Source organism: Anoplophora glabripennis, unplaced genomic scaffold (assembly GCF_000390285.2).
Source record: "Anoplophora glabripennis isolate ALB-LARVAE unplaced genomic scaffold, Agla_2.0 scaffold1961, whole genome shotgun sequence".
Lineage (NCBI taxonomy): Eukaryota > Metazoa > Arthropoda > Insecta > Coleoptera > Cerambycidae > Anoplophora > Anoplophora glabripennis.
Window position 1 is genome coordinate 1 of NW_019418034.1, and position 22,739 is coordinate 22,739.

At 30.9% G+C, this 22,739-nt stretch overlaps 2 protein-coding genes across 3 annotated transcripts; one reads left to right on the forward strand and one right to left on the reverse strand.

Moving 5' to 3' along the window:
• The first annotated feature begins 294 nt into the window (after window positions 1-294).
• Window positions 295-1,565, forward strand: LOC108916634. Of its 2 annotated transcripts, none has more exons than XM_018722930.1 (3): window positions 295-497; window positions 556-741; window positions 803-1,565. In XM_018722930.1, exons 1-3 carry the CDS (start codon window positions 382-384, stop codon window positions 1,473-1,475), a joined length of 975 nt encoding a protein of 324 aa, XP_018578446.1. In that variant the 5' UTR covers window positions 295-381; the 3' UTR covers window positions 1,476-1,565. The 2 variants fall into 2 exon arrangements, with proteins under 2 accessions (XP_018578446.1, XP_018578447.1); XM_018722931.1 differs by having other exon boundaries at window positions 459-501.
• Window positions 1,566-4,990: 3,425 nt separating this feature from the next.
• On the reverse strand, window positions 4,991-22,497 carry LOC108916636 (sialin; the record flags this gene model as incomplete). The annotated part of the gene is given in 5 exon segments (XM_018722932.1): window positions 4,991-7,438; window positions 8,923-9,450; window positions 9,598-9,804; window positions 10,162-10,503; window positions 22,271-22,497. Coding segments are annotated over 5 exon segments (1,508 nt in total), but the record flags the coding sequence as incomplete, so codon positions are not given.
• Window positions 22,498-22,739: the final 242 nt, after the last annotated feature.

Genomic DNA, 22,739 nt, shown 5'->3' on the forward strand with positions numbered 1-22,739 from the left:
CCGGCCGCATTTGCGGTCGGGGTAGACGACGGATGGGGCCCACCTACGAAGGCTGTCCAGGCCTACACGAGATGAGGCAGGTTAAAGAGGGATAATCCCCCTCGATCCCAAATCATTGATGCCAATTTCTAGCCATAGAATAATGGCGCGCGAATCACTCACACCATTTATTAAGAGATCAATGGTTTAAAATAAATATATTCTGCTTCTTCTAAGGTAAAAGCAAAGAACACTATTCTCTGGTAAAAGGTGTAGGAAGTTTTTGTTTTTATAAAATTGTGTGGTAGTAAAATAGTTGTTTTCTTTATATTTACTATAGTTATATTTTTAATACAAAATACATAGGTTATTTTTTTTAATCATTGATTGCCTAAAAGTGAAATGGAAACTCCAACTATTAGCATATCACAAAAAAAATCCACTCTTTCAGCAAAGAAAAGTAAAACCAAACAAACTATAAAAAATGTCATAGGTGCCCCTTACAAAAATTCATATTGGTAGGTATGTTCAAATTATTTATTTAACTGTATACGCTGTTGAATAAAAATAATCTAGGCCTTTAATATCACCGGAAGATCATGAAATGTTGAAAATTGTTCTTCAAAAAAATCTGCCACAAATAAACTCTACTAAAGTCAATATACCTTGGAAACTATTAAAGAATATTCCCAAACCTGATAGGAAGAAATTTAGAAATGAGTATGGCAACTCCGACAAACTACAAATTAATAAATTGGAAAGGTATATGCAAAAAATTAGTTTTCTGTTATTTGTATAAGTATATTAACTTCATTTTTTTCAGAGAAGGATTGACGTTTGGTATAAATGATGTAACAAAACTTTTAGAAAATAATTTAGTAAGCGTTATTTTGGTAACTAGCGATGTTCAACCAAAATTTATGGTAAGGCATGTATTAGATACAGCTATTTTGTACAGAGTGCCAATTATTATCTTCGATGACTTACGACACTTACTTTTCAAAGTATGTGGTATAAGTAGTGTAATCATCGGCATAAGCAAGAATATTAATCCTGAATCAAAACTTAATTTAATAAAAGAAAGTGTAATACAAATTTTTGAAAAACTTCCAGAACCATTGGACCATATTAATTACAATCGATCAATTAAAAATGTTAGCAATATGGAAACTTCTCAACCGAGTACTCAACAAGTTGAAGATAAAGATAGTAGTTTATTGACAAATTCTGACGAATTAATTGATGGATCAACAATATATTTAATAAGAAAATCTAAGGACAAGAGGGTTTTTATCCCTGATAAGTCAGAATATGTAAATATTCACAAAATGGAAGTAGATTCAACAGGATTTTTACCTTTCTCTGAACCATCTAGAATCGAAACTGACAATAAATCTATTAAAACAAATTATAAGTCATTAATTGTAAAGAGGCTGAAAGGTAATCCTAACAGAAATAAGAGAAAAATTGAAAATTTGAAAAGAAAGTTAAAATAACATCGAGTATAGTAATGTAAGTACAACTGATTATTGTACTTTATTTTGCATAATAGACCATAGTAAATAAAGTTAACAAAATATTTTTTATTAGGCTTTTTTCATTGCACCTATATGATGATATAGTCTTCAAATTACGTAATGACTTAATTTGGAGACTACCATTTAACATTCCTGTAGTCCCTGTATTGATATTGTGCTGCTGCAATGTTGTTCCATTACGATCGAGAAAAAATAGCAGCAGTGGTCGATCATTTGTTGTCAAAACATTAATTTTACCAATTTCTCATATTGTAAAAATATGAAACATGGCATATAGTAAAATTATAGCAGCTGTTGCAGTTTATTAATTTATTAGTGCTTTTTTTTATCTAAAATGCAGTACTCTCAATATAGAAATACTCTGACTTCCATTTCCTTAGATCCACTAAGGTCATGCGCAAGACAGTTTAATTTGGTATAAAAATATAGTCCAAATAAACTGATTCCAGACAAAATAAATTGAATGCATTAAAAATAAATAATGGCAATTTTTTACAATTTAAATACTATTAAAAAGCAACTGCAAAATTGTCAAATTTTCTTGGTTATTGAGTCTACCAGTAAGGTAGGTCTTTTTAAAGATAATACACTATGTGGTTACACTTGAATTGTTTCATACTATTAAAAACACTGAGTTTTAATCAGTGGTGGCTCGTGACATTGAGAATAGGTGAACCATATTCAATGATTGACCAAAAAGAAAAAAACAGCGCAGACAAAAATTTTCAAGGTCAAACGGCTTTAAAAGAATCGAATTTTTTAGTTGCATTTGCAATATTTCCCAAGAACTGACGTTCACAAGAAGGATTTTCATTTAGATTTTATAAAAAATAGAAACATTCTTTTTGACCTCAATTTTTCATCTGAAAAGGCGTTTCCATAAAATATATACTGGATCATACATAGGAAACATTTCTACAATTATTGATACAAAACAAATATTAACAAAGGACCTTTATAATTGTGTACTGGGCAACGTATCGTATAAGCTGTTTAAAGGCAGGCGATGGGTGGTGGCGATGCTGCTGCAACTTCCGCGTCGCTCATTCTCCCACACCGTAGTTTACTTACGTGTTGGCCGCCTCATTGCCATGACAACCGCCAGAAAGAACGCTACAAAGTAAAGCGGAATACAAACTGATTTCAATTCACGTCACTTGCTTATGCAAGTGCAAATGCATTTGCTTATGCAATATGTGATATAGAAATAGATATTTCTTTAGGCTATGGTTATATTATGTACGAGGTTGATAGTCACGCTCAACGAAGGCAATGTTTTTTTCGAAGGCGTTTGCCGTGCAACTATTTTTATTTCTGTGTATAAAACAAACAATACATTTTCAATATACCTAAATTATAAAATTTATATAAAATTAAAAATAATTTTAAATTGTACAACCAAACGGAAATTTGAGGTGAATAGTATAACTGCAGCATATTTAACAAATGTCAAAAACTTATATTAAAAAATTAATCAAGAATTCTTGCAAAAAAAGTGAAAATTGTAAATATCAGAAACAACAGTAAGTGAATTGAGACAGAAATTGTCGATGATTTATTTATGATAAGATTATCAAAATTGACAATGATACTCCCAAATTCAAATTTATAATTAAGGAATTCTCTGGTTGAATATTATTGAAGCACAATTTATGATAAATATACTTTTATTATATATATATATAAAATAATTCTCAATAATTGCATATTACACTATAAATATTACAAACACAATACAGTGCAACCTCTTTAATCCGAACACCACATTGTCAGGCATTGTTCGTATTATCGAATCGTTCGGATTATCGAACATACTATAAAGATTTGTACATATGTATATTATGTAAGTACATACACATTTTATTATAACAATATAAATAAAAATAATATAAGATACATAAAACTTATATAAGGTAAAACATAAACATGTAGTTACATATACGTATATGTATTATTTTACGCTTTTCACATTTTTAATTTTTCTTACTTCCAAAAAAACTCAAAAATTGTTACACAAAACACGACTCGCAACAGGTTCGCTATCGGCAAACAAACTGACTGCCGACTACGCGCGAAGCGGTCTAGTCTTTTCTTGTCATCGTTCAGATTTGACCGTTCGGATTAGCGTGTGATCGGATTAACGTGTGTTCGGATTAAAGAGGTTGCACTGTAATTGAATATTTAATAGCAGAGGTAGACACACATAAATATTACACAAAATAGATAAATAATTATATATTAGTATTTATTTATCTTCTTACCTAACATACATATAAATAATAGCAGACTTTATAAGCAGATGATACATGGCCAATTACACTTGTGTTATTTAAATTTTAAGATTAAAAGTTCCTACAAATACTTTGGGTCGACGAACATTTTTTATCTTTGTACTAGATTTTATGAAAATTGCATTGTAACTTATGCTTACTTTAAAATTTAAATAAAGATGGCGCAAGTGGCCAGTTAACTCTTGTTATAGTTGAATAAGACATTATGTACAAAGGTGTGTGAAAATATTATTCTTTACAAGGCAGATCTCATTTCTTGACCCGTGACAATATTTTAAATACAAATAGTCCCGATTCAATACACACGGGATTAGGGAAATGTCGAAAAAAATTGGAAATATGGAAGCAAAGTCAGTGGAGTTTTATCAGTAACTGAGTAATTGTTAAAGTCAATATGTCATTAAAGATTTGTATCTGTATATGTAAAATGTACTAAATACATCTACATGTTAGTACTAAACCAAATACCTTTCTTAGAATTTACATAGCTTCATTTGACTGGTTATCACAGTTCGTTCTTGTATCAGTTCATACAAAAAGTTATACAAGTGGGTGTCAAAAAATCGGGACTGCCTTGTATCGGCAAAAATTATTTGTATATATGTATAAGGTGATTCAGTCAAAATGTCATTAGTTTTAATCATATGTTCGGAAGGCCTAACTCCTGTTAATTCGGCGCCCTATTTCGTAACAGGGAACAACTCTGGCAGACTAGCGAAACAGCTGATTTATCGTCATCTTAAATTTGGCACTTGGTCTCAAAATCGAAGTGCAGCGGATCCCAACTTTATTAACAAAGTGCTATGGCAGGATGAGTGAGTATTTTTTTGCCGTACTGTCATTTTCAATAGGTAGGTATCACCACACAATAAGCGATATATACTACAAACTGAATAATTAGTTGAACATAATACTAAAAACTTATACTCATTTATAAAGCATAGTGAAAACTATTTATTCGTTGTCGTTCACTATGGATTAAAAACGCAAAAGCTATATTAATAACCGAATATTACGGCAGGTCAAGATTCACTCTTGATAAACCTTTGTGGGTCAGCGGTCAGGAGTGGCCTGAAAAGGAGTTCAAATAAGGATTTGAAAATTTATGTTTTTTCGCTAAAATACGCATTTAAAATTTTTTTAATTGTGTATTTTTTCCTATCTTAAAATTAATGACATTATGACTGAATCACCCTGTATAAAATAATATAAAATACTTCTGTAGGCATATATTCATGTAATTTTGTTGCATTTTTTATCTTAATACTTGAAACTTCTCATATAAAAATAAACTAACTATTGTCATAAGCCTATTTTTAGTTTTTTATTTTGTTATACAAAATATAGCCAAAACATAATTTGTTATAGCCAATAAAGCTACTAACTTTAATCTACTTGATGAATAACAGTATTTAAAAATGCATTAACACTGAATTATTATAAATGCTCATGTTACAGACTATTATTTTTTAATATTTTTATTGTAATTTGATATCATGCTAATATTTTAATTTCATTATGTAATTCACTTGCAGGATAGCTATTTAAAATGAAGAGATCAAAGATAAATATCTGATAATACAGAAATTATTTTTGAAGTTTAAATTATATGCATCTGTGCTAATATGGAAAATTTGTACATATTGCAATGTTAATTTCAATACATTTTATTTTTTTAATATGTGGCAGAAAATTTAACAGTGTATAATATGATTTATATTCAGTTTATGTACAGAGAATTCTGTTTAAGGACTATATATTTTTTTATTTATTACCAAATTCTAATTATTTTTTTTGTCGATTCCTATTCACTCTATAATTCAAAATTATAGTAAAGTATCCCAATTTTGGTGAAAAAATTAGTTGGCAACATATTTTCATGAGAAAAAGAGATATTCAGTTAATAAATAAATGTTTGAGCAAGCTTTATAATGGCAGACTCTACATGATAAACCAACAAAAAAATTTTCTGTATACCAGTGTCCCAAAACGTTTCGTTTTCAAAGTACAGGGTGTTAAAGTTCATGTTATCACATCTACGAATTAAATAAAGTGTTATTTCTATGGCTATGGATCGAAACCAAAGTGTTTCCAGGCACACGTTTATAAGATTTTTTTTACTAATTTGCGAAGTAGAATTCACGATTTGACCAAATATTTTAATTACACCATGTACAGAGATCAAGTCCTTGTACAGCATAGATTACAGATATGTCATCAAAACCAGTAGATAAAATTGTATGCCCCCAAAAAATAAAGTACCTATCAACATTTTAATCACTTACTTTACTCATCAAAAGCAACGACTTTGTATAATGCATTCTTCTTATTTTTTGTCTGGTATTTTGCATCCATTAAAAAAACACTAATGAAGCTGCCTATGGATCAAATGAATATTAATGTAACTCCAAGTCAGGCATCCAGATGTCTTATAGAATAATTCACTATTTTAAAAGTTTTTGTGCTTTGTTATGCTTATTATTATACTTAACAAAGCGTTTTAACTTATGCTGCAGTAGTAATAACAAAAATTTAAATTTCCAATAGATTTATTATCTCAGACAAAAGTTGTTACTTTCGACAAATATGTGTAGTTTAAATTCTGGCACTCTTTTCTGGGACTTTGTATAATAAGTATCTTTTCGTTTTTTACAGTACTCCTAAGCAATTGTATGTATTACCTACTAAATAACCTAACAAACCAAAATATTTATTTTCTAGTTCAATGTTTTAATTGCGCCTTACAAATTAATAAACCTAACTCTAAATAAAAAATTCTCCTTCGATAATTTGAAGTATTTCACTAATTAAAAATCCCAGTCTTATATTTCCAATTCTTATTTTTATTATTCTGGCTCTAATATTGTTTCAATTTGCCAGCAGTGATATCGGGTGAAACTGATTGAGTTTATTTTTTAATGGTAGTTTAACAACTCGTTTAGAATTAATTTTGACATAACATTAGTGGAGAAATAAACCTACACGTATTAGCTCAGGTAATTGTATGTGACTAATTTTTTTCATTACCACAAAAAATGTAAAGGATATTCTCGCTACCAATTTGAGCGTTTCCGGAAGGAACCAGCTGAAACGTTTAGTTTAAAAATGCAAGCAGAGCTTCAGATACATAATTCTGATTAGCAGACGTGCTTTACTGACTGTCATAACAAGTTAAGAGCTTCTACTTCCTTGACTAATGACGACAATATTTTTAAGCCCACATAGATCAAAACTGATTATTTTCTAATATCCCTTAGTAATTAAATCCTTAAACTATGTTCAAACTGATAATAAATAAATTAAAGATATTAGTTACTAAAAATAACAGTTAGAAAGCATAAATTAAAGTCTTCAACATTTCGCACCAAAAATCAGCTAAAAACTCCAAATTAAATATAAATACTCCTCCGAAACTATTCGATAATTTTAAGCAGCATTTACTACTTCTGACTTATTTTCTTTATTGTTCTCTTCTTTCGGTGATTTAAGGGGTTGTGCCTCTCCCGGTTCTCCTTCAATTTTGTTCCACTTTTGCTCTTCCCCAGAACCAAACAGCATGTATACTATGATTTCTATTATATAAAGTACTACTGTCGTCCAGAAAATTATTCTCCATGCTCCAATTGAATGCTAGAATAACAAAAAATGCTTAATAACAGTAAATATTTATAGTAGAATAAAATAGTTCTATTATTATTAGTAACCATTACTATATTTTGATTTAATAAAGTTAAGTACAGGTCAGAATCAAATCATCAGATTCAGATCAAATCTTTATATACAGGATGTCCCTGAAGTTGTTGGAAACGTTTCATATAAGATTTTTAATTCCGAGTCTCTACTAAAAATTTTTATAGTGTTACCTGGACAACTTGCAATAAAATTAAAAGTGATATAAACGGTCGCTTTTTATATTACAAACAATTTTAAAAACTGTAATTTTTAGCATAATGAGAAAAACTAATTTAATTTACAAACAAGAATCCAGTAATAATGATAACTGGGGATATTAATCAGAATAACAGAAGCCCTACTAAAAAAATTTTTCAAATATTGAAATTTAATTTGTTCACTCAAAAACTATGGAAGATATCAACATTTTATAAAACACAAACAGTTTCTAGATGGAGCCATTTAAATAGTAATTTTTTATTGTAGATTTTGCAGTCAAGAACCAGTGAGTTTATAGGTTTATGGGCTTGCAGAATCTTAATCTGGAGATAGCGTAACCCTAAAGGTCACCTTCAAGTCAATTCAAGGTCATTTCAAGATCAAACTAAAGAAGGCTTATATTGAATTTCAACCAGTGCGTATATGTTTTTTTTTGGGGGAGGGGGACTGAATTCGCTGATAGCTTAGCCCTATAAGGTCACATTTAGGTCAAGTCAAGATCATTTCAAGGTCAAAGTAAAGAAAAGGCCTTTCACGAATGTTAACCTGTAAGTATGTATGCTTTTGAGGTTGCTGAACCTGAATTCAGGGATAGCTTAGCCCTATAAAGTCACCTGCAGGGCTTGAATTGAGATCAAGTCAAATGAAATGACCTTGACTTGATTTATAGGTGACCTTAGATAGCTAAGCTATCCCCAAATTCAGGTTCAGCGATCCCAAAAGCAAAGCAAAATTTTGTACCTACTGGTTAAAATTCATTAGGTACATGCCTCATTTTTTGAATCCATCAACTTGAAACTTCGTGAAGCTTATTCAGACCTACAGCCAAAATCACATACTTCCCCCCCCCCTCTTTAGCTCTGAAACTATTCATAGGATTATGACAATTTTTGATCAGAAAGTCAAAAACTATAACATACTGCAATTACAGCAAAATCGACTGGGATCCATTTTCCCATTGATTTTGTGTGGGGTTCTTTTATAGAAATTAAAATAATTAAAAATGAATTGTCAAATGCACTGGAAAAGGAAATCAATGTTTTATTTCTGCATCTGTTATGAAATATAAATGGAATGCTTTGATAAACTTTACGTTTACTATAATTATATTGAAAACAATTAATTGTAAACAGATTTTACTATTTACATAGTAAGAGCCCATTCACCCTGTATATGTAGAAACTTTAAAATATTGACATAATATACATAAGAAAACAACTTACATCTGCTGAAGTCAGTTTACCCACAAAAACTGGCACGATAATGCCAGGAATTGTTGCAACGGTATTGGTCAGTGCCATAAGAGTTCCAGCAAAGTTGGGTGCTATATCAATATGATTGGACAAGAATCCACAGAACATCCCTCCTATGCACATAACTGCCAATGTCATTAGTACAACAGCCAAAGTCCTTTGACATCCAATGTAACACAGAATAATAAAGCATACCATTGGTACTACACTGGCGCAACCTGTAGCTAACTTTCTGGCCATAGTGGTATTTATAATCTTCTTTGCACGCAGAGTGTCCAATGTTTTGCTCAGGATCATGCTGAATAGCCACATGCATAAGAACGGTACAGCTGTTAGAACTGCGTTTTCTGATATTTTGAAATTTAGAACGGATTTCATGTATAAAGGAAGCTCGATCAAGACCATGTACCAGCCCCAGTTGGAGCAAGTGTGAGCAACGAGAATAGCCAAAAACGCAGGTGACGTAAGTACGGACTTCCAAGGCATTTTGTGCTGTTCCTGCAAGGAAAAATATATTTTAAACTACTTATGCTCTTATTTTGAATTGGAAATAAAAAATCAGAATCGTAACAAAGACTAGCAGTTTAATCAAAGGAGACAATTTAGTTTTACTTTCAGTGCTTGATAAGTTGGGTACTGGCTTACCTCGTGTTTTGTTTCATTTTCTCCTTGATTTAATGAAGTCACAATGTAATTTCTCTCCTCTTCACTGATAAACCTCTGAGTTTGTGGTGTATCGGCAATAAAAACTATCCAAAGAAGTAGCCACAATGCACTGACTCCTCCTTCAATATAGAACACTGCTTGCCAACTGATAGCACCGGCTATTATTCCAGACATTAACATAAATATCTGAAAATAAAAAATATTTTAATTGTTTTGAATATTTTAGTATACAGTGCCTTAAAGACAAAAGAAAAGTTATTTGATGTAGAGAACTTTTATTTTATAGAGGGAATAACATTGGGAAAAACTTTCAGAGCTGATTTCTTTCGTAAAATTAATTAAAAAAAGCATTTTTTTTCTACTACTACTGTGTTTCACCTCTAATCCTTGAAGGATCGAAATTACCTTTTTTTGTTTATTTTAAAGAAAGGAATCGGTTTTAAAAATTTGTTGCAACATAACTATTATAGTCTTATATAAACATCTACAGAAAAAAAATACAAAATAGGCATCTATTGCCACAATTGGGGATGAAGTACTTACTACAGTGCCAAGTGCAGTCCCTGCGTATACAATACTACTCATGACGCTCCTTTCATTCGGTGGTGCCCAGTGAGCCAACATGACGTGCATAGCAGGGAAGGTGACTCCCCCACCGATCCCCTCTCCGATCCTCATGGCTATAAGTGCCCCAAAATGTAGTTGAGCCATTACTGGGGTCAAAAGAGTGCAAACAACGTTGATGGCGACTGAGAAAAACATAACCCATTTGGCACTGAAGAGTTCGGCAATTCTTCCTCCAGGAATTTGGGCCACTATGTAACCCCAGAAATAAGCGCTGAGTAAGGTGCCTTGAATAGTGCTTGACCAAATGAAGGGGCCATCCTACAACAAAATTCGCTCTAGATTCACATTCAACATTGCTTTGGCATTTTTTTAAATTCTTAATTCTTGTATATTCAGCTATTCTTAGATTCCTCTTTCCATAATAGTCAACGATACAGTGACTCAAATTAGAAAAAAGTTATACTATTAGGGGACTACCTATTTGTTTCTGGATGCTCTGTATCTAAATTAAAAAATAGAAGCCGGTTGACTATACTAAATTTAAGTGTAAATCATTGTTTTTTAGCCACAGCTTTGGCTAAAATTTGATTTAAAAAATTATCTGTGACGCCTTGTATCTCAAAATCAAATTACAGGCACGATCCGTAGGAAAAAATCGCTTGATTTTTTAACATTCTATCAACGCTTTTATAATACGTTACATAAATATTAATCGTTAGAAACGTTACTATTCCTCTGGTAATTTAACCGATTTCGCATATCCAACAATAACTAAATTAGCAATCGTAGTAACTTAATTTGGCTACATATGTCATACATATAAGGCAGCATACCTAAACAAATGAACAAAATCAATAAATCATTACTTAAAACAGTAATAAGACATTTAGAAAAAAAAAATTAATGTTTTAAATAATGTTATTGTCGAAGACTACTCTATGGAGTTAAAAAGTTCATTTCGCTTAAATTAGTGCAACACTAACCATGCTTTTTAGTCCAAGCATTAATTATGTGACGGTCTAATGTTAAATTTGCAGAAATTATTACCTATCTGGAAAAAAATATGACTGTATAAGAAATTCAGTTTTAAATTGAGTTTCTTCTTTAAACTCGATCGAAAAGGGAGGCATTTTGAACATTTATTAAAATAAATTTGACAATTAAAAACCTGTGACAGTTGTCATGATTGTTACTTATCTGTCACGGCCAACCTAAAATGTGCGAAACAAATGAAAACATCATTGTAAGAAAAGGGAAATGCTGTTTATTCGTAAATAAAAAGAAATCCACTGGGTTTAGGCATAGGGAAACTTTAACAAAGTTACACTTAATTTTAGTGCAGAATGCGAATACGTTAAAAAAAATTAGGGGTTTCCATTTAAAAATTTCGAGTTTTCCACATTTTGTGAACTTCATATTCAATAATTTTTTTTTGTGCACCCTGTATAAAAATTGGAAAATTTTCATGTCAAATTCGATAAATTAGGTCTTCCTCCACAAAATGTCCAATTTGCACAAAAAAATAAATGAATGTTTCTGAGAAATCTAAATTTTGCTGTCTGCATCTGTCAATTTTTGCTTAAAAATCAAAATATCTCGGAAACGGTCAATCCTAAGTATGGAGTGTGCTATATGTTTTCTACTTAAAAATAGACGTTCTTTCCACAGTGCAGTAATATACAGTTCCATTTAAAATAAGAAAGTTAGTATTCACTTCCGGTATAACCGCAAGTACGATTATCTTGAAAATATTTTAGCTTGATGGACCCCACGGTCCGTATCACACCATCACAATTTCAAAAAAATCCTTTGAGCGGTTTCGCAGATATCCATCGATGGAGTTCGTGGTGGGACACCCTGTATATCTCTGATCGAAACATTTTAGATGAGAAAGTTGTAGGTTTGAAAAAGATCTATCGATTGATTTTTTATAAGTATTGATTGTTACTTTTCGGGATATATCAAAAAAACATTAAAAATCTTCTCTTTTCTCTAATATAAAAAGTACATTTTTGAAAAATAAAAAATTAATTATTTTTCGATACCTATAGCGGTTTTTGTTTTGTAAAAAAAGGCGCTCTCAAAAATTGGCTATATCCTCTCAGCGGATGGCCCTACAGTAATGATTTTCGGCTTATTTTCTTCGCAAGTTGTATTACCATGCTATTAAAAAAATTTTACGGTTTTATTAATTTTAAGGATCAAAAAATTACTTCTCGTCGTCTACTGTAAGGCCATCTCCTGAGAAGATCTAGCCAATTTTCGAGAGCCTTTTTTTAAAAAAAAATTGATATATCGAAAAATTATATTTTTTAATTTTTCAAGAATGTACTTTTTTGGTTTGCCGCGAACTATGCTTGCAGTAAATAGAAAGTATGGGAACGTAAATGTAAAGGAGTTATAGAAGAAGAGAAAAGAGAAGATTTTTAACGGGGTTTTCGATAAAAGTACCAAACCAATCGATACTTACAAAAAATCAGTTGATAGATCTTTTTAAAACCTACAACTTTCTCATTTAAAATTTTTCGATCAGAGCTATTTTTTTTTAGTTATTGTAGAAAACTAGTTTTTTGCAGCTTTGCCAATATTTTTGGCCATGTTCGCCATTTTGGATCGAATTTAAAGAACAAGAAACTCAATTTATTACTTTCCTATACGGTCATTCTACAGGCTAGCAGGTAGCTTCTGCCATGCTTTCTGTCAGTAGGTATTGAGTAGCAGTGACAATTTTTTTTTGTAGATTGTATCAAAACTACTTCCTTAAATAGATTACTAAGGGGGTACTTTTTGTTTGCGTAAATGAAAAAACCATGTTTCTACGACGCCGCATATTTTGCATAGATACGAATAAAAAAATGTACTGTAATGAGATGCTAATTTTATTAATTTATTTCAATGAGCATTTGACAAGATCTAATGAAACTATGCGGGCCCGCATTCATTGCCCCAGAAATAAATGCATCAGTAAACAATCTATTCCTGCAATTACCGCTTATTAAATAAATTTGTTCGAATTTTTATCCGGGCGGTGATTGTCGAATTCAGGCCATTGAAATACGTGGGAAAGCATCAGTAGGTCTATTAAGACTGACAAAGAAGCTTCAAGCAGCCTTTGAGTTTAAAAATATTCCTATTAGATGAGATAATTTTACTATTATTGGAGTAGGCCCATATATTAATATGTTTAGGAGGTCAAACTGACACAGGTTTATTACTTGGCCAATTTAACCACTTGCGATTTTAAATAGCTGTGATTCGTAGGTCCATTAGGACCATGTCTGCACTGCATGTTGATTTAAATAACAATTCGGCAATTTCAGTCCAAACCGTAAACAAAAGTTTCATTGGTACCCACACCAAAATTCTTTGGTCATAAATCAACTTGACAACAAATTCAGATTTTATGCCAATGCGATGCAGATTTGTCGACATCGAATGCATCTGGTTTATTCTTTATTAGGAATTTGCATTGTTTCATTGAGGAATCTTAAATAAAACTGCATATTGACATTTAATTTACATATGAAATTAGTTTTGTTTACATTTTATACAGTGTTATAGACTCAAAATTTGGCACAAGAACGTTAGGAAGACCCGTCGAAATTTTGATACAATTTTCTTTATTTAACAGTCAATTGTTTCTTTCTAAGGCTTACATAGTTTTTAGTAGATAATATGTAGGTGATTTTATATTGTCTCCCAATATTTTCAGGGTAGACCTGGCGTAAAAAAAGAAGAAGAATGTATAAAAAGGGAGTGTATCCTTTCGAGGATAATGATAAGTTTTTTGCGATATTCTTACAAGTCCTTCAAGATGTCTTCTAATTCATACTTTATTTTCTAAGCTAATTCAAAATAGGTACCTATTTTATTAAACTAATTCAAATGCATGTAAAATTTTGTCTAAAAATCCTATCAAATGATGTCAAATAATGTTTTTCAATAACAAAAATTTAGGTAGTATGCAAAAGATATCTAACCTCTAGATTTTTGGAATGGAAGAACATTGTTTTATTATTAGTTAAATCGTTAAATCCCTGATTCCGCGTAGGAAATGATTGTCAATATTTCATCTCAAGAATATTAGAGATAAAAGATTAATTTAATTTCGACATATCGAACCGTTTTCGAGAAAATTAGGCTTACATATAAGAAACGCATTCTCTTATGCAAACCTGAATTTGTCGAAAACATTTGGATTTATCGAAATTAAGCGAAAGTGCCTATCTTTTTTATTTTAGTTTAGTATAAGTATAAAATATGAATGGACGTGCTACACGAAAAAACGATATTGTTGAGCAATATTTTAAAAATAATGAAAGTTTGGCAGTTTGATTTAATTGCATCAACTGGAAAGAGATTAATTGAAACATTAAGGGAGAAGGGATCGATTACTGATCTTAAACACTCTGCCAGTCCTTCAATAAGTCGAAGGACACAAAATATCGAAGCAGTTCGTGAGAGTGTTGCTTCGGCACCGTGGTCAAGAATTGGACATTTCGGGAGCCCTCTATAATGCTCTCTAGAGCTCTCACGAAAGATTTGCATCTTCATGCTTACAAAGTTCAATTGACTCAAGAACTGAATCCTACTGATTACGCAGAGAGAAAAGAGTTCGTTGAATGGATTGAGGAGTAACAAATGGATGCTGATTTTTCGAACAAAACCATCTTCAGTGATGAGGATCATTTTCATCTTGTTGGCTTCGTTAATCGACAAACTTGCATTTCACAAAATCCACGAGTGATTGCTGAGAAACTAATAGATCCACAACGTGTCACTGTTTGGTGCGGATTTTGGGTTGAAGATATCATCGGACCATTCTTCCTCGAAAATGCGGCTGATCAAACAATAACAGTTAATGGAGCTCGCTATAGCGACATGATAATTCAACTTTTTGTGCCTAAATTGCAAGAAATGGATGTAGACGACATGTGATGTTAACAAAACGGTATCACATGCCATACGGTCCGAGAAACAATTCAATTATTGCACGAGTCATTTCCTGGTGGTGTAATTTCCTGTTTTGGTGATCAGATCATGCAATTTGGACTTTTTTCTTTGGGGTTCTTTTGAAGTCAAATGTTTGCTTTTATCAACAAGTCTACAACCACACACGCCTTGAAGGAGGAAATTGGCAGCTGTATCAACGAAATTCAGCCGCGTTTATGTAAAATGGAAAATTTCGACAAAAGAGTGCATATGTACCTGTAAAGCCGTGGAAGTCACTTGCTATTACGCTATTCCATGCATAACCCTATAATACTGCATTATACTTTATGAATCAATAAAAAATTTACAATTTGTAATTAAAAAACTTGTTTTCTATCAAAGTTGCGCGAAATTTGCGACACCTCTTATTTTCATTATTGTCCATTTTTGGAAAAAATATAAAATATAAAAAAGATAACGTTATTTTTTGAAGTACGAATATATTATCTGACCTGAAAGTGTAGAAAGAACATTTATATTACTGCTTTTACCAAATTCGTAAGTGTAGACTTTTCTGGCTTTTTCAATAAAAATGAATTAAAAATAAAAAGAAATGTTGAAATATCTAAAAAATATATTCTATGGCTTTACGCGATTCTGTACGTATATGTTTACATACTTGTATAACGTCAATATCTAAATTTACAGTATTACCTATATCTATTATTGCAGTGAATTTATATTCACAAAGTTAATAGTCTATTAAAACATAATATTATGTAACAATGCTACATTGCCAAATGCAAATTTTTCATGTGATTACCTACAACTGTATTAACTCCTACATGAGTATGAACTCATTTCGCTATTATAACTTTAATAACAATTTTTTAAGAATGAAAAATACATTAGTTTTGTTCTTAGTGCATTAGAAACAGATTTCAATTGTCAAACGACGCAATAGCATTTGATTCTAAATAATGAATTTTGAACCTTATATAAGCATTATATCTGAATGCGCATGGCGTCCGACTGATGGAAACTGTTTTGGAATACTCTAGGAACAATGCGTATATAAATTCGATAAATCCTCGTATATCAAAACCAATCAAGTTTGACAAAATTTGTTTGTATAGTCTTTCCGATCTCAATTATAGAACCAAGAGGTTAGCAGTATGTACCAGGTTCGTCGGTCGCCATGTACAGGTCTAGTCGCCCAGCTGAAGAATGAGTGCACGGGCAAATGCAGCACAAACACAGCCGCACTGGGCCACCTGGCCATAAATTCGGTTGTCAACAAATGGCCTTGCAGTGCAGTGCAGTGCAGCAATGGGGAATTTGGTGTGATTCAGGTAATTTTAATTTATTATAGGCAGTTTCTATTAATCATTCATATTCCAATTGCGAAAGGGAGAAATAAGAGGAACATTTTGTTTACTAATATTATTTATTTATTTATTTATTTATTTATTTATTTATGAAATGGAGCGAAACGAAATTTACTATCAATATAATAAAATTGTTTGAGAACATAAATAATTAAAATATGTTGTTAGTCAAATGAACATATAATAGAAATTTTCACACATTATATATAAATTATTATAATTTTTTACCTTTAGCGGAAAGCTTTTTTAGGGACGCCTATAAAACTCGCTACATTTTATTGCTCGACGTTTTTATACATGTTCAGCTGACTTCGGAAAGAATATAGGTACCATTAAATTTAAACTTTTTTCCATTTATCATTGTTTAGCGTGTGGCCCTCTATGCTATAGGTTAGGTATTATATTTTTTCAAATAATATACTGTTTCTAGAATCACTATAATTGTTTTATTATTTTTTTTTACAAAATACCCCTTTTTAGAACCAATATCAATTAGATTAATTCAGTTGACGCTAAAGTTGACTCTTATTTATAGAAGTTTATTGATCTTGATTATTTATTTTGCTTTCAATATTTACGTACATACACTCCATCAATCAAATTAGCGGTACGAGTATTTACAAAAACAGTTAATTATCATGCATTTAGGAAGTTAACTAGTTATAATAATTTGTTTATCAGTCTTTTCCATTCTAGATAAAAAGGACAACCTCCTCGTTCAATACTCATGTATTCTTAAAACGAAACTCAGAGGAATAAGTAAACATAGAGAGGCCCTAAGCACTAAATAACATTCATTTGTAGACAATAGCAACAGATAGATAATAGAGTGAGTAGGAAAAACAAAAATAGCTGCTAGAGGTGCAGTAAACAATACACTTCAGTGGCGTGCCCAAATACGTACAGAGGGTATCGAATATAAATTAAATAAAACTTGGGTACTATTCTTTAAACAAGTTGATATATTTATTTCAATTGAATGAACAAAATATTTTGCATTATTATGATTAATTTTCAATTTATTAATTTGTACATGATACCATTTTATGTATTAGGCACATCTGAGTTGAAAATCATAGGTATTAATCATTTAATAAAAAAATTATTAGTATACGTATACCTACACATTGGACTAGGTTTGACAGTACACAATATTGATTTTTAGAAAGTAGTTTCCTTTAAAAATTACAGATATTTCAAACATTTTATTTAATACCTATTTACATTACTAAAATTATTTACATTAACTAAAATATATAATTTTTCTGCAATTTTTTAAACTTATACTTGAAATATTATATAATAGTGCTTATTTATTATATTTATAAAAGATAAAAAAATATACTACTCTAGTAATATTCTTATTGGTTTAATTGGTTGTGAAATTAGTCAACTTTTTCCCTTTACATTAAAGAAATGTAAGTAACTCCAAAAATATTTCTCTGCATGTTTACAAACTTCGATAACAAAGTGAGAAGCTTTAGTTAAGCATCCATATGTTTTTCTTATTTACAATTTTGAAATTATCTCATCACTTTCAATAATCTCCAAGCAGGAACTGCAGTTTACAATTTTTTTTAACTGTCTAGCTACAAAACCGGCAGCATATGCTATTACATCTTGGCAATACAATGTTAAGTTCCATGTACTCGCTTTTGTGCAATACAAATTATTGTTGTGTAACTCATGCATCGTAGTATTAATCTCAACTTTTGGTAAGACACTTGAACAATGTAAAATAGCTGTGCTATCAAGAGCTACATTAGCTTTTTCGTTTTCTGAAATCTCAGAATATCTCAAATTTTTCCAAACACGTCCTAGTGCATCACACCATATTTTCAATTTTTCTACATTCGATGGAAACCTACAAAAACATCACATATTAATATCACATTTGTTTTAGTGGAATTTCGCTATTCTACACCAATGGTCAGAAAACATTTTAAAACACTTACCTATGATAGGTTAGGTTGACGTCTCCATACGATTTGAAAAACGAACACGTTTCTCTACTTTTAACATTGTCTCTTACACTAGAATTGTCTATAATAAAGTAAAATAACAGGCCAACGCACAGAATCTCAAAATATCGCTTATAAACACGAAATAAATATGCACCTCTGCAGCTCTATGTAAATATACAACTAACCAACATTGTTGCCAGCCCGTAAAAAAAGAACTTATTCTGCCGATTTCTTAGAGCATATAAATTCAAAATAACGATGACAATAATATAATAATTGCATCTCAATTAAAATGTAAAATGTCTATGGTAAATAACATTAAGATTATCACCATTTAATTACTAAAACTCTTTCGCTTAACATTTGATTAGGAATGACTATTATGAAATATGTCAACCGCGCTAATATTACAGTTTGTAAACAAAAACGTTCCGGTTGCGTCAACAAATCCTTAATGTGTCCTCTATGTTTACTTATTCTTCTGAGAAACGAAACCTAGGTAAATTTAAATAGATTTTTTTTTCAATAAAAAAATGCTAAATTATACAGGAAGGATAAAAAATGAAACAATTCATAGGATTGAAAAGATAAAGAATATCGAACAAATTGATATAAACATTTTGATCTTGACATAAATAACCATTTATAGCATCAAGTAGGTATTTGCAAATATAATGGACGAATTAGGGTCAACAATATTAAATTAATAAGGACGCACATGCAAATACAATTATTTATAAATATTTTATTGTTTATAGTGCTAAAATTAGGGACAGAATGATAAACAATTGTACACAACTTTATTTAAATCATTTTAATTCAATATGAGTTAGCTATTTTGATTTCATTCATTCATTGAATATGCAAACATATCAACGTAAATATATGCTGGCATTATTTATGATACGACAACTTTCACACCAATAATTCCTATAGTTAGAAATAATAAACACGTAGATAATTACATTTAATAGATAATTTTCGAAAATTCAAATAGGTACCTAGGTACCTATATACTCTAGGTTCAACTTACATTTATCAGAAAAAGCAATACCTATTCAGGGTATTCCTTAATTCCACTTTGTATTGGAATATTCGATACTCGATATGTCTAAAGGATGTTCTTGGCCTAAATTAACCTTACGGGTCAATTTCGATTCCTTGCGAAAATACAACAGCTTGAAGATGACTTATTCACAAATATACATATTGTATTTATTTGTTTCTGCTGCATGTAGCACGGAATATATGATAATTGAACCCATTATTGCTCTTGAATTGAAATTTTAAACGGTTTTGGAGTAAAGTTGAAAATTGTATTACCACGTAATCATAATCAAGCAAAACACACCAAACAAAGCGGTATGTCTTCAAATTTAAACAATGTTTCTAATACACCAGAGATAACTATTTATGACCTCTGGGTTTTAGGTATTAACTAATTAATGAACTACACTAAATACCTAGCCATCCTTAGTGTTTAACATGTATTTGTATGTGAAGATGAACATCACCAATTTTCTTTGATACGTTATTAAGAATTGTTATATAATATTTTACACTTTTACTCAAAAATCGTGAAGAACTTACTTTTAGTGATTATAAATATGAGTCATCGATCACTCATCAGTAGCCAAAAACTTGTACGAAATTTGATATTAATACTTCAACTGGTAGTTAGTAGGAAGTCGGAAGAATAGGAAGTCGAAACTGACTCTAGTGTATTTGAATTTTTGTGTTAATTCTAACCAAGAAACTAGGAGTTTAGCAGTTATATTGAGGAGCAGACTGTATAATAATAATTATTATATATCGCGATCCAAGTATATATATTTTAAAAAATACATCTACCTTTTTCAGAATGATAATCTAAAATATATTTACTTTACCAAAATCTGAGGATGCGTTTTATCTTTGTATAAGAAGTATTTATGTTTTTGTCAATATAAATAGAACTATTCCGATAAGGAATATTCCGATAAAGGATCGTAGTAGGTATAATAATTCCCTAAAAAAAGTATTTATGCCTCTTTGTAATGGAAAGAAGAAAGGGCTCATCTTACTTAGTTATTCTTTGTGCTCTAAGCTATCAGATTTCAAATTTAATATGAGCTCAAGCAATACAGAAACAGGAATGTGTACCTATTTCTCTTAAATGTAAATAATTAGGATATAAAACTTTTCGATATTATGCGACATTTTAGAAATATTCTTTCTTCCATCATTTTATGGAATTAATTGGTGCAAAATAGATTGCTTTTCCGAGTAAGATCAATAAATGAAATTCCACAAAAAGGTTTATTTTGTAATTAACGTAATAGCTGACCTTAACTAATTCATATAGTTTTTTCAAAATGGTTTCTATGGTATTAACTAGTTTTTATAGTAATTATTGTTTTATTTGTACTTATACACTGAAATATGTAGGTATAAGTATCTTTCGTGTTTGATTTAGAAGTGATTATAAATATATTGAAAATTAATTATGTCTTTTCTATGTTAAAATAATTAGTGTATTATCTGCACATGTAAGCTAATTCAAATTCAAACAGTCCGTATGCAATGAAGTAACAAAGAATACATGATGGTTCAGATTTTAATCGGGAAACTTGAACAGAGGTGACAGAATGGATCATTTTAAGGTGACCATATCCCTCGCCGTGAAATAGTCAAATTTCTGGCGTTTTTAGGTACCTACTGAAATCTTGAAAAATAAAACGTGTAGAACAAAAGTATATCATACAAACTCTACATTGCTCTATGACAAACTTTGACAGATGGTAGCTAGGTTACTTTACTTTCAAACATTTTTTCTTATATGAACGTAGGTCCGATTCGTTTTTGTTTAGAAGTTACAAGCATTTTAAAAAATATAATTTCATATTTCAAAGTAGCCTGATACGCTAAATAAAAATGATGATTGCTAGTCCAATGGGAAAACCAGATAAGCAGCCCGAGAATACCTATAAAGATACCCAAATAGACATCAACCTGCCCACACAGTCTTTAGTGCTTCATTCCGAGACTTCGAGAAGATAACCCCGCTCCAAAAAAGGCCATTTGTCCTACTGAAGTTAATATACAAAATGAATAAAATATTTTCATTAACAACTCTTCAACTAACGTTCGGCGTATAGCAAGTAATCTTCATTTATCACCGAATTTTGTATGGTGTATAATGAACGGAGAAATGTTCCGTTTGATCGCCAAAATGTGAAGATGCTCGTCAGCGATTAGAATTTTGTGGCTGGTTACTTCAACAACATGCACAAAATGAATATTCATTTCGCTTATTATGGGGTCTGATGAAGCATGTTTTACTAGGAATGGCATAAATAATAATCATAATGAACATATCTGGGCGTTACAAAATTCGCATGCAATTAGATCAAGACGATTTCAGCAACGTTTCAGTGTCAATGTTTGGAGTAGCATTTTCAACAGTAATTTACTACCTGTACATGTTTTAAATGATCGTTAAAATGGAGTTCTGTATAGAACTTTCTTATAAAGCAACCTTTTCGATTTCATCCTGTTATTGGGGGGTATAAGGGGAATTTTGTTTATCTAGTACCAAGCTATAAAAATCATGCCTTCTTTTATTTTTCCAGTTGGTTCGAAAACTGCGCTTAATGACCCTTCTCCTTTGTGTGAAGGTAAAAATTTGTTAAATTGGCTTACAAATAAGTTTACCCAGCAATGGAAATACGGAAGACAGTACCATCATCCAAGGCCATAAATAATGTTTTATGTTGAAGTTTTCCGATTAAAACTTGATAATGGTAAAAAGCATGAACTTACTTCGGCTAATGCTGCTGTGGCATTTTTGGCATCATCCGGTGTATCTCCGCACGTAGGGGCGCTATTGGTCAAATTTAAAACATCGTGGCCTCCACCTTCCATGGCCTTCACCATAGTATGATTCACCATACTGACTATGGCTACATGAAGATTCACTTTGAGGCCATAGATTATGCCAAGGCCTATTGATCCTAATACTGCAAGGATGTACCTGGTGGATATTTTCCCTAAAAAGAAATAATTGTTTTATTATGTAATGCCATTGCTCTATGGTAATTGTTCTAAAATAGAGGGTGTAACAGCGACGTTGCGACAAACGTTCGTGTGGATTCTGCCATCAAAATAAATAAAAACAAAAACTAACCGGTGGTTTTTACAGATTAGATAGACCATTTCAAAATAAAATTTTTGTTTGTTTCGATTGTCTTTAGAAAATGCGCTGTTGGTGTTGTCCCCATAAACAATAAAT